This window comes from Rattus norvegicus, chromosome 8 (assembly GCF_021556685.1).
Source record: "Rattus norvegicus strain SHRSP/BbbUtx chromosome 8, alternate assembly SHRSP_T2T, whole genome shotgun sequence".
Lineage (NCBI taxonomy): Eukaryota > Metazoa > Chordata > Mammalia > Rodentia > Muridae > Rattus > Rattus norvegicus.
Genome location: NC_141541.1, coordinates 59168759 through 59180153, shown reverse-complemented (window position 1 = coordinate 59180153; position 11395 = coordinate 59168759). Strand labels below are relative to the sequence as shown.

The following is an 11395-nucleotide window of genomic DNA, read 5'->3' as shown; positions in this document are numbered from 1 at the left end:
AACTCAGATGGTAGTCATAGCAACAAACAGATATGGACAATAAAAGCTTTACGTGCCGCACTAACACAAGGTTGGATTCCGGATAAAACTCACTTTGTGTGGAAAAGCTTTGAGTCATTTCAGAGCCACTTTCAACTTCACGTTAGGGTTGTGTGTTGTTTCATGAACATCAAATAAAACCAGACTTAAATGCTGAGTAGGTAGCCCCTCTAAGACGGGTCCCTTACCTATCTGTGTTCTTTTAAGATTTTGAAGTTTACATGTTTGGGCAAGGGCATGTAGCTGACATGGTAGGCATGTGGGGATCAGAAGACGACTTCTGGGAGTCAATTCTCCCCTCCCACCATGTGCGTCCTGAGAGTAGAACTCAGGTGACAGGCTTGACGGCAAGTCCCTTTATCCTACTGAGCCATCTGGAAGCCCTGGATACCATTCTTAAATCTGTATATATGCAGAGTCTATCTGCAACATGGCCACCGTTTAATATTACTAATGGTCACATGAGGCTAGCTAATAGGAATTTTTACTTATTTCAGTAGTGCATTTCTCGGCTTAGTTTGAAGACTTTATAAGAAGCAAGTATCACTGTTATAAAATAGATCATATCAGTAAGTCTATTAACATACATTTAGTCATAAGTCAAACTTTTCAAAAAACATAAAAAGGGATTTATTTTGAAATTTCCAAGTTCTTACCTGATTTATAAAACAGACTGGTTACAACCAAAAATGATTGAGTCCAGAGGGGTTTTCTGTCAGGATCAATCTTCCTTAGTTGAAAAATCTACATTTAAAACAAGGACTAAGGAAGGAATAAGACTTAAAACTTTCTTGCAACAAACTGAACTAGGAGTTTGTTAAAAACACAAGAGTATTTATTTCAAGTCTTTCTTCCTAAAATTCATTTTATTTTATCACAGGCAATATTTTCATTCTATCACTTTACTTGGCACATATATTCACTAGTGTTCATAAAACGTTACATAAAGTAAAATGAGAATTAAAAGTAGCTAAAAGTCAGGTGGCAATCTGTGTGCAAGGATGGCCTTGTATGCTCACATCCCTGAAGCAGTTCTGTGTGCAAGGGTGGCCTTGTATGCTCACATCCCCGAAGCAGCCGTTTGTTTTGTTTGTTGTGTTTTTTTACTGGGAGTATTTCTTAGCTCTACCCTCATTTTTGCTTTCGGGAAGACAAGGCCTCTTCTCCAAGCTCGCCTGGTGCTGTCTGACCACTGATCAACTGTGTGTTGACCCAGTGATACCTGTCCACCCGATGCCCAGCATGCCTGCACCACTTAGAGTTCTTGGGCATTGGGTGGTAAGCAGCCCCCAGGAGGCAGCCATGACCATCTGCCAAATGCTTTCTGCGGGGGAGGCAGAGCCACGGCTGGAAGGACGGTTTGAAGTTTTCAACCTGGGAATGAAAAAAAGACAGGAAAAACAATTTATGAAGATCACTGGACTGATAGGCAGCTCTTGAGACTATATGCCCATTTCTCAGAAGGGAAGTCCCTTGAAAGCACGAGGATTGCAAACCAAGAAATCAAAGCATCACCTATAGGAGATTTCCGGCATCTTACATGCCTTGAGGATCATCACTAAGTTTTCTCTATCTTTGAAAGATGATGTTTCTTCTTCTGTGTATTTGTACGCTTTGCTGGAGTTGTGTATCTGTACGCTTTGCTGGAGTTGTGTATCTATACCGTGTATGTGCCTGATGCCCATTGAGGTCCACAGAAGCCAGAAGAGGGTGTCAGATCACCCATGACTGGAGTTACAATTGGTTATAAGCCACAAACGTGGTTGCTGGGAGGAACCTGGGTCCTCTGAAATAGCAGCCATTCCCTGAACTGCTAAGCTAATTCTCCAACACCTAAAATGAATTCTTAAATAAAACTAAAAACATTTAAGCTGTGTTATAGTAAAGCCTTAGAAAGCTGAGGTAGGGGGATAAAAAAAGTTTATGGCCTTCTTGGGGAAATTAGTGAGACTTATCTCTCAGAAAAGCAAAAAAGCAAAAAAAAAAAAAAAAAAAAAAAAAGTCACCAGAGAGAACAGAAAACAGGGCTCAGCATATAAATAGGCACCTATGATGCTAGGTTCATTTTTAATAAAACCTATGAAAGGTGTGAGGAGGTACACACCGTTCACAGAACTCAAGCAGGTGGATCATAAACTGCAGGCCAGCCTGGGCTATTTAGGAAGTTTCCAACTTTAAAAAACAAAGAAAAAACAAAAACAAACAAAACCCAAAGCACTAAATAGTATGATTTAACCTGAAGTTAATGTAGAAGGAAACCCAGCTGCTTTCAAGTGCCCTGTGAAGAAATAGGGCAACAAAAGATCATGTTACTTTCAAGAACTCAGCCAAGGGGCGAAAATATTCAAGGGGTAGGGAGACGGAAAAGATTCTGTTGAATACGGATGCCAGGAAGAGGACTTATCTTTAGCATTTCCCTGGTTTCTGCTCCTTTTAGAATGTTCTAGAACAGAGAGAAGGTATGTATACTGCACACAACTGCACACAACTGCACACAACCTGGTAGATGCTCTTGGGGTTGTTCACTTTGGGGATGGCCTGGGCCTCCCTGCCGCAGCTCTCCTCATCAGAAGATGCGCTGGGAGAGCAGTCTCCTGTGGCTTTGTTAACTGCACAGCTGACGCTCTGAGCTAATTCCCAGTTCTCCCATCTACCTTTAAAAGAAGCAATTGTGAAGGGATGCTTTTTCTCACCATACCTAAGTAGGGAAAGAAAATACTCATTTAGAGATGCAACTCACAAATCTATCTCTATTTCAAAGGTCCTCGCTCTTTAAAAAAAAAAAGCATATTGAATGATATTGTAACCCGAAGCTCCTATGATGGTACAGTTAGGGGCAGATCCTGTAACCATATCCTTTAATTGGTCAGAAAGAAAAGACGAAAACGAAAAAATCCTCTTTGTTTCTCTTGGGTCAATCAATGGACTGAATTGACCACCGTGTTAGAGGATTGCTCTGACTTCTGGAGGCTTCCTACGGTACTTAAAAATTGTAAACCCACAGTATGCAATGGGTTGCAATGACCCAAGTCATACAGCAAATACACTACAGGGCCTTTGTGCTTGCCAAGTCAACCATTTCTAATGGAAATGCAGTAAAAGTTTGCACCGGAAATTATGATCCAATAGTGTCCTTGTTGCTAAGCCAATGTGTTGGGCATCATCTTTTCTAAAGGTACACAGAGCTGGCTAAACCACCTCAGGTTTCTGGGGACACCAAGCATACGACCATGAAATTACTCACCTACAGCACACCTCAAAGGGATCGACCCATATGGTCATCTCCTTTGGAAGTCCCAGATGAAAAAAATTCACATTACTCTCAGAACAAGCCCTTTCTAAAACAGGGTCTTTATTCTCGTTGTTGTTTATCCTGATACACCTGAGGAGGAGACAGAGCAAGAAAGGGCAAGTAAGGCATGTTGACGAATATTTCAGCAGAAGTCACACATCACGGACATAGCTCTTGCCCTACCCACACCTTCAAATCCTCCTCTACCCTGCAAGCTTACGAATGAAAGTAAAACTTCATTAACTTGTGGGACAGCATGCCAGAATGGGTGTCACATTGTTAGGTCACCAGATGTTCACTGTCTTTTTTTTTTTTTTTTTTGGCAAACAAATGAAAAACTCTCTAAGGCACCTAGTTACACAGGTCTGTGGCACTCACCTATACATCACCCATCACGCCTCCCTAAGCCGAGTTCAGACAAATCAACAGAAGCCCATCAAAGCCCCCTTACTTGAAGACAGGCAACACAAGTTGTTGTGTTCCCTGCAGATGCTATCCGTGACTGATTCCTCCCTCCCCATGCTACATGAGCGCTCACCTAAAAGCCTGCCCCTTAGAAGGGCAGTCAGGGTGCCAGTGACCTCTGTACTTTTCAAACAAGACAGTCATCAGCTTCAGCGCGAAGGTTTCTATCTGTTGGGTACTCAGTTTCTCGTGCTTTTTCGCCAGTCTTGTGACAAAAAAAACTGCTGTTGCAATTTCATCTCTCATGATTCCAAAGCAGTCTGGGTAGGGACCTGAAGCCATGGGAAGAAAGCAAGGCAAGATCACAGAGGCGCCAAGGTTTAACTTAGCAGCAAGAGTTAATTGCCAGCTGGAGATTTTCTATGCCTTAAACTTAAATCGTTTGTTTGTTTGTTTGTTTGTTTGTTTTTGTTTTTGTTGTTTTTTTTGAGAGGGGAAAAAGTCCCCAGGGAACTAAGACTATCAACACAACAGAATAAATACATCTTCAGTCTTGGAGTCTTCAGGCTTTTCTAAAAGAGAAACGGTGTGTTTAAAGTTTAGAGCACTTCACCAATCAAGAAGCGACCTAAGTACCAAGCTGCCAATGTGGAGGGTGGTGGTGCAAGCCACCTTTTAAGAACATACTTACAAAGAGTCAAATATCCAGGCTTCAGAGGACCACTGTTGGAAAACTGCGACTTACAAAACCGCACAGTTAAAGATTAATAAAAATGCATTACCCTTGCTATCAAGATTTCTCTGGTCTCTACAAAAAGTGGTCCAAGGTTAGAGTACCAGCTACATTACTTGCTGCCAACCTCGACCCACACCTGTTTGGGGAGGTTCGAGGCTGCTCCATATATGCCTGGCTGTTAAGGCTGATTGGCTGCTCGCGCTACACAGGTGCTATCTCTCCACTAGGATAATCACAGGCTTTTCCAAGGACTCATCTGATCCCCCCAGGGCAATTTTAGACCACCCTCTAAAGGGTTCAAAGATTTTCAAAATTGATTTACTTTTTTTTTCTGTTTTGCTAATAAATGTGACAACTTATGACAAATAGCAAAGATCTAGTCTTCTCCATTTCTATACAGCATACTTTCTAATAATTTCATCTTTGCCAACATAGTAAAGAATTTATTTAATAATTTATTTATTTACTTAAGTAAAGAATTTATTCTTGGATTTAAAAAAAAAAAACCTAAGCCAATATTTTGTTACCCATCCTTATGTTGACTACATACTGGCTTTTTTTTTTTTTAATCAAATGTTCACTTGTAGAATGAGTAGACAAGTTGATTCTCAGTCATTCTCAAGGAGTAAATTAGTAGACTCCTGGTTTAAGCTTACTGATTTGCTTGTCAGAAAATCAGATTCTTAGATATTAACCTCAGATCTACTTAAGTGGTCTATTAAAGGCAAGGTATAGTCTACTACTCAATACTTAACCAGTTCCTCCAGATGATTCTTCATATTCAATTTCACGGGCGTGTGTGTGTGTGTGTGTGTGTGTGTGTGTGTGTAACCCACAATTAGTGGTCAGTTTCTTCAACAGTGAAAAAGAACTGACTCTCTAACCAGAAGACCTACTTCATATCCAAAAAGCTCCAAATAACAGCCAGACCTTGTAAGGAGACAAATCCATCATCTCAATGTTGTGCCTACACAACCACACTGGAACTACACAGATTGCAAGAAATCCTCTACCACAAGGGGATATTCTAAATGTGAGCTATCCGGCATGCCATGTCTTCCTATGGATGTACTGCTCAGAAAGTGCAGTGTAGCAAGCTCACATATGGGTGCACATCACACCGTGTGACAGTCTCACATCCTCTGTGAAAGTATTTGCTCACAATGCTCCAGGTGTGTCAAGCTGATACGGACAGCTGTCAGCCTTGCCCTGACAACTGTGACAACTCCCATCAGGTGGCCTTCCCCTGATGCTCCAACATCACACACTCCCTCACACTGCGTCGGGTGAGTCCTCTTTTGTCAGAGATGCTACTAGTTTTGTCGAGCCTTTCTCTTCCTGAACACCATTGATAAGTTGTGGGGGAGGGGAGAGGGGAGGAGAGGGAAGAGAGAGGGGAGAGGGGGGAGAGGAGAGGGGACATCGGGGAGAGGAGAGAACTGGGAGAGGGGAGAGGAGAGAGCAGGGGAATTGGGAGAGGGGAGGAGAGGGAAGAGGAGAGGAGGGAGAGGGGAGAGGGGAGGAGGAAGAGAGGGAGGGGAGAGGGAGAGGAAAATGTCACAAAGCAAAACCCTCATTCTCATAATCTTGACAACTGGTTTCAATCTTCATAATTTTCAGTCTCCTACCAGTGAGTGTGAGGTTTAAATGCAGGCTCCCAGGGTTGTTGTCAGGATTAATTACCGTAGGTAATTAATTACACCTGGCCAGAAGCTGGCAGGGGAGCACTAGGGAAGAAGGGTAGAGAGAAGACACAAGCAGCTATAAAATCAACATGGTGGGTTTGGATCCCAGTCCTCCAGGGCCTGACTTTAGCAAGTGATTCCACCACTCTGCCTCTCCATTCCCACAAGGACACGAAGGAGAACATGGCAGTGCCCTCTTTGAGGGGTTATCACGAGGATTAAGTATGAAATGCTTAGAGCAACACCTGGAACTCAGTAGGCACTCTCTAAGTGTTAGATATCATTGCTTCAGCTCGCTACTTGACTGTGTCTTTATAGGGATCTGTGTGTAGAGTATTGCATGGATGACTGCCTGGCATAAAACGCTCAAAGTTGCAGACTTTCTTAAAAACAAATACAAATCATTTTATACCTATTTTATTCTGTTGTTTTTAGTGCTACATCAGCTAGGTAGAACAGAAAGCTTCACATTGCAGCTGTCCTATCATATTTCACTGTGTTGGTTAACTGATCTGAAGCATTGAGAGGGGAGCTCAGAGCCACGTGCACGCACTAGGCAAGCACTCAGCCAATGACCTTGTAGTTCCTGTGCACCTGTTAAACTTGCATTAATGCTACAGTGAATTGAGATTTTGTCTTTCATCGACTATCTCTTCTGGCTTTCTGTCGTTTGTGCATTTAATAAGAATACCCCCTGTGCCTTCCAAGATACAAGGTGAACAGAGTAAGACTGGGCAAAGTTTTGACAAAGCCTTGGGCATTACCTCTTCCAATTGCCGTTTCCTTCTCTTCAAGCAATCGAGTCAGTCATATGCAGTGGAAAGAGTTGGGAGTAAAATGAAGATCTCGCCAATTACTTTCCAAATCCATCAACGTCTTCTTAATCTGCTAAGAGAATAATAGTTTCATAAAAGAGGAAGGAATTTTAACCAGCCATGGCCCCCTTGTTCTAAGTAACCCCAGTATTCATAATAGATAACAATCTCAAGATTGCTGGTGCCCAATCTAAGCTGCCTACTCTCTTCAATGTTTATGAATGCTGACCCCTTTGGTTCAATTTGCAACAGCTCTGAAGGGCCAGACTTGTATCTCTATGGTTTCCCCAGAAAATAGGACAGGGCCCCTGATGCCACTTTGTCACTGATGGAGTCTCTGTCTACCCAAGTCTGTATTTTTCACTTCCCTGAGGCTTCCAACCTACATCTCCCAATTCAGAGTGGGTTCTTACAGGACTCAGTCTCAGACATTTGGTACTAGGCATGTTCTGAAGAAGCAGAGTAGAAAGTGCAATTCGGGTCTATATGCTCACAGCCTGGCTGGAATAAATACCTCATGACTAGTGGTAATAGAATGTGGGCCTGGATAGCTCCTGGCATGTTGGAGTGGCGTGAGTGTCAAACTTGGTCGTGGTGGATTAAGATATAACACAGATGTTAGGGAATTGTCCTACATGTTAATATATACTTGATGCGTGAGAGGTATGAAAATGTAAATGGTAGAGGACCACTGAGATAGAAAGAGGCCACTGAGATAGAAAGAGGCCACTGAGATAGAAAGAGGCCACTGAGATAGAGAGAGACCACTGAAATACAGGAACCACTGAGATACACAGGGACCACTGAGATAGATGCCTGAGTACCTTGTAATCGAAGAATGACCACCTAAGGTTAATTCAGTTTGGTATTCATATGTCTACCATGTCCAGAACGTATGAAAGTAAAGCAAAAGTGAAACTGGGGTTTATATGACCTTCCACCCTCTCAGTAGCTTGCTTATTTCGGTCATCTATGGTATATTTCTCATTCTTTACTTGTGACAGAGGCTCCCAAACTTCTGTGCTTCTGTGCTTAAAAACTCTGAAGACTGCTTCCTATCCCCTGGCACTGTGGTTGAATTGGAAATAAGCAAACACCCATGCATTAGTATTTGTGTTTAATTTAGGGATTACTTCGTTAGTTTCTACAAAACAATACCCATGTTAGATAAGACCATTCATATTCGATACAGTGTGTTCCCCCTTTAAACGTGGGTAAAATTAAGTGTCATGTTTCTACACCGACATGACTATTAGGATCTGCAAACACCAACTCAACTCGGTGAAGTGCGTCACTTTTTTCCAAGGTTGATAGCCTAACTAAAGTTCCAGAAATTCAAATTTTATGGAGACCGATCGCAGAATGTCCAGAAGCAACAGCAGCAACAGCTCTCCCAGGCTGTCAGTCATTTGAATAAAACTGTAGAGACACCAGTTCTCAACACCAAAAGCTCCCCGACTGCTGTAACGTACAGCACAGGAAACGGCCATTAACGCAAGTATCACCTTGCTGTCGGGGAGATTTTAAATTTTATGTTACATAGCTAATTACCCTACAACGCCTTGAGATTATTATAGTTCACACGAACCGTTCTCGTTTTCTCTTGCCATTTGCCAGGCTAGCATTTGCAAACAGAGTTTTTAATTGTGTTAGAAATGGCAAAGCTAAACATTCAGACGTCACACGTTATTGCTGAAGTAGAACCTGCCTCTCAATTCAAGGCAAGGCAGACATTAGCAAACACACGCTCTTTGCCTTTGGAAATGCCTTCTGTTTGCATTATTAAATTAGTGATGCCTTGTGCTTAATCATTCTTTTCTGCTTTCTCCTTCCCAGATGACATGCTGTTTGGCTACCCCTGAGCCGGTGGGGCACACGCACTGGTGAGGTTTTGAGCCTTCCCCTAACATTATTTTCTGAACAGGTCCAAGCAGGCCTTGGAAGGTGTGAATAGAATCATATAATGACAATGTACTTATATTTCATGGGAGAACAATCAAATAGAGAATAAACATTACCCAATACTCCCTTCAGTTACTTATGGCTTCAAACACCGGACCTCTGTTTCCTCCCTCACATGGATGACGTCTGCCTCTTCTGCTTTCCCAACACTGGCAGGTTTCCTACCAGCTGCCCACTAACATGAGACACTGCTGTGCGTCAAGAAGTTCAAAGGAACACAAAACTCCACCTTCCCTTCCAACAGATTTGTAAGGAAGAGGAGGAAAACAAACATATGCACGGGCTATTGTTCGAGTACGGTGTTTTCAAAATGGGATGCTCTCAAAATGGCTCCAAGTCCTTAGTAACCAAGGAAATATTGAAATGAGGAGCTCAGTGAAGTCAGGGCAAAACAACACACTGATTAGTTAAGACTAAAATTGAATGTCCAGTGACAACTGAATGCCCAGTACTAAATGTCTATTGAAAGGATGTGAGGGGGATAATGACATGGCTCAGTAAGTAAGGTCACCTGTCACCAAGACTGACGACCTGAGTTCAAAGCCCAGGACCCACATGGTAAAAGGTAGAGGATGGCGGACCATAATTTCCTCTTACTTTCCCATGCCATGTGTGCTATAGTTTACATATGCCCACACATATAAATAAATGTGACCTTAAATAATTTTATAAAGAAGAGCTAATAAGAGCTTAGATCCAACATGGGCCAGCCTAAGCAAATCTCTTAATTCACGGTTGCCAGATTTTGTGATTTTGGTTTGGTTTGGTTTGAGATCATCTCCTTATGTAGCCCTGACTGGTTCAGTACTTACTGTGTAGATCAGGTTGGCCTCAAATTGCAGCGATCTTTCTCTCTTTATCCTCCCAAGTGTTGAGACAACAGGCACGAACCACCATGCCCACTTTTAACCTCTCTGAGCTAGAAAATGCTAAAATTTAAAGGACAAAAAAAAAAATCTGTCCACCATTCATGTGTAATATCTAAAGTTCCCATTATAAGATTCTGTTTAAGATTCTGTCTTTTAAGGAATTCTTTTTTAAAATGTCAGACTAGATATCCATAGAACATAATCCTGGTATTCTGACTGTAGGTGTTTGGATAAGATGGCTAAGCCTGGGTAGGTGCCACAGAATGTGGGGGAAGGGCGCTCCAGGCTCTTTGAATAACAATGATCAGAAAGAATGGGGTGGTATGAGAGATACACTTTCCTTTGTGGAGTAGAACACAAAAACGGCCTTGTGCAAAGACGTTTCCAAAACTCAATTTCTCCATATTAAAATACTGAGTTCAGCCTGACTGACAAGGCAAGGTACAGTCAAACCCCAAAATGCATCAATTAAAAAGTTAAGCATTGAGGCAGCAGAGCTAGCTCAGAAGTTAGGAGTGCTTGGTGCTCTTGCAGAGGACCCGAGTTCAGTCCCCAGCACCCAAGTTGTTGGGCAGCTTACAGTCACCTGCAACCCCAGCTCCAAGAGATCTGGATGTAGTCTTCTATCCTTCTGAAGCACCCACACACGTGGCATTTACACACACACGCACGCACACACATGCACGCACACACATGCACATGCACACACACATCAAAATAATAAATCTTTTATTAACAAGTGAAGTGTGATTTGGTCCTACTTTTTTTTATTTTAATTAAACTTTATCTATAAATTAAATTTATTTACGATCATAGTAGGTTAAGACAGGACTGTGAACTTTATTATAATTGCTAAAGCAAATTGTACAAATCAGTGTGTTTCACAGAAGTGTTTTACCCTTCCCACACCTCTTAAACTGCCTGTTCTCTCAGGTTTCTCCTTTTTAGTTGCCACGTCTTTCTGTGTCTAGCTAATTTCACATAATATGATATTCCCAGTTTCTATCCATTTCCCTGAAAATGCCATGATTTCATTCTTTCTGGCATAATATGTAATATACATATATTATATATGGACTATATAATATTGTTATATATATATATATGTATATATAAAATAATTTTCTGTTCATCCATTGATAGGCACCTAGGCTGATTGTGCATCTTGTCTATAATGTATCAAACCTCAGTAAATATAGGCATTCAGGTATTTTACTTCAGAAAAGTACTTTCAAAAATACCTAAACTGAGCATTAAATTTGATGGATTTATGAAATATTGAACACAATTATAATCAGCTCTAATTAATCTTTTGACACAGAGTCTCACTGTATAGCCCTGGATGGCCTATAACTTACTATGTAGACCAGGCTGGCCTGAACTCACAGAGATCTGCCTGTCTCTGCTTCCCGAGTACTGAAATGAAAGGCATGTGCCACCATATTGGGCTCCTATTGAATGTCTTTAACATCCATTCCTTAAATTGAAAGTTATATTTCTAGGCTCATTTATTCATTTGCAAATGCATGTCCCTGCTAATAAGAGTGGGGGTGGAATATAAATGTTTTAGCAAAAATTCACTGTCAGTGAAA

The 11395-nt window shown here is 41.6% G+C and overlaps 1 protein-coding gene across 6 annotated transcripts in view; it reads right to left on the bottom strand.

The window, feature by feature from the left end:
• Positions 1-852: 852 nt before the first annotated feature.
• The window catches only part of Btg4 (BTG anti-proliferation factor 4), a 15078-nt gene continuing 4535 nt past the window's right edge, over positions 853-11395 (bottom strand). The window contains exons 2-6 of one of the 6 annotated variants that reach the window (XM_087561937.1): positions 6922-7042; positions 3870-4068; positions 3284-3421; positions 2539-2737; positions 853-1413 (exon numbers count right to left, since the gene is read on the bottom strand). In XM_087561937.1, coding sequence (XP_087418063.1) covers positions 1171-1413; positions 2539-2737; positions 3284-3421; positions 3870-4042 — 753 coding nt within the window. In that variant the 5' untranslated portion in view covers positions 4043-4068; positions 6922-7042 and the 3' untranslated portion in view covers positions 853-1170. 6 annotated transcript variants of the gene reach the window in all.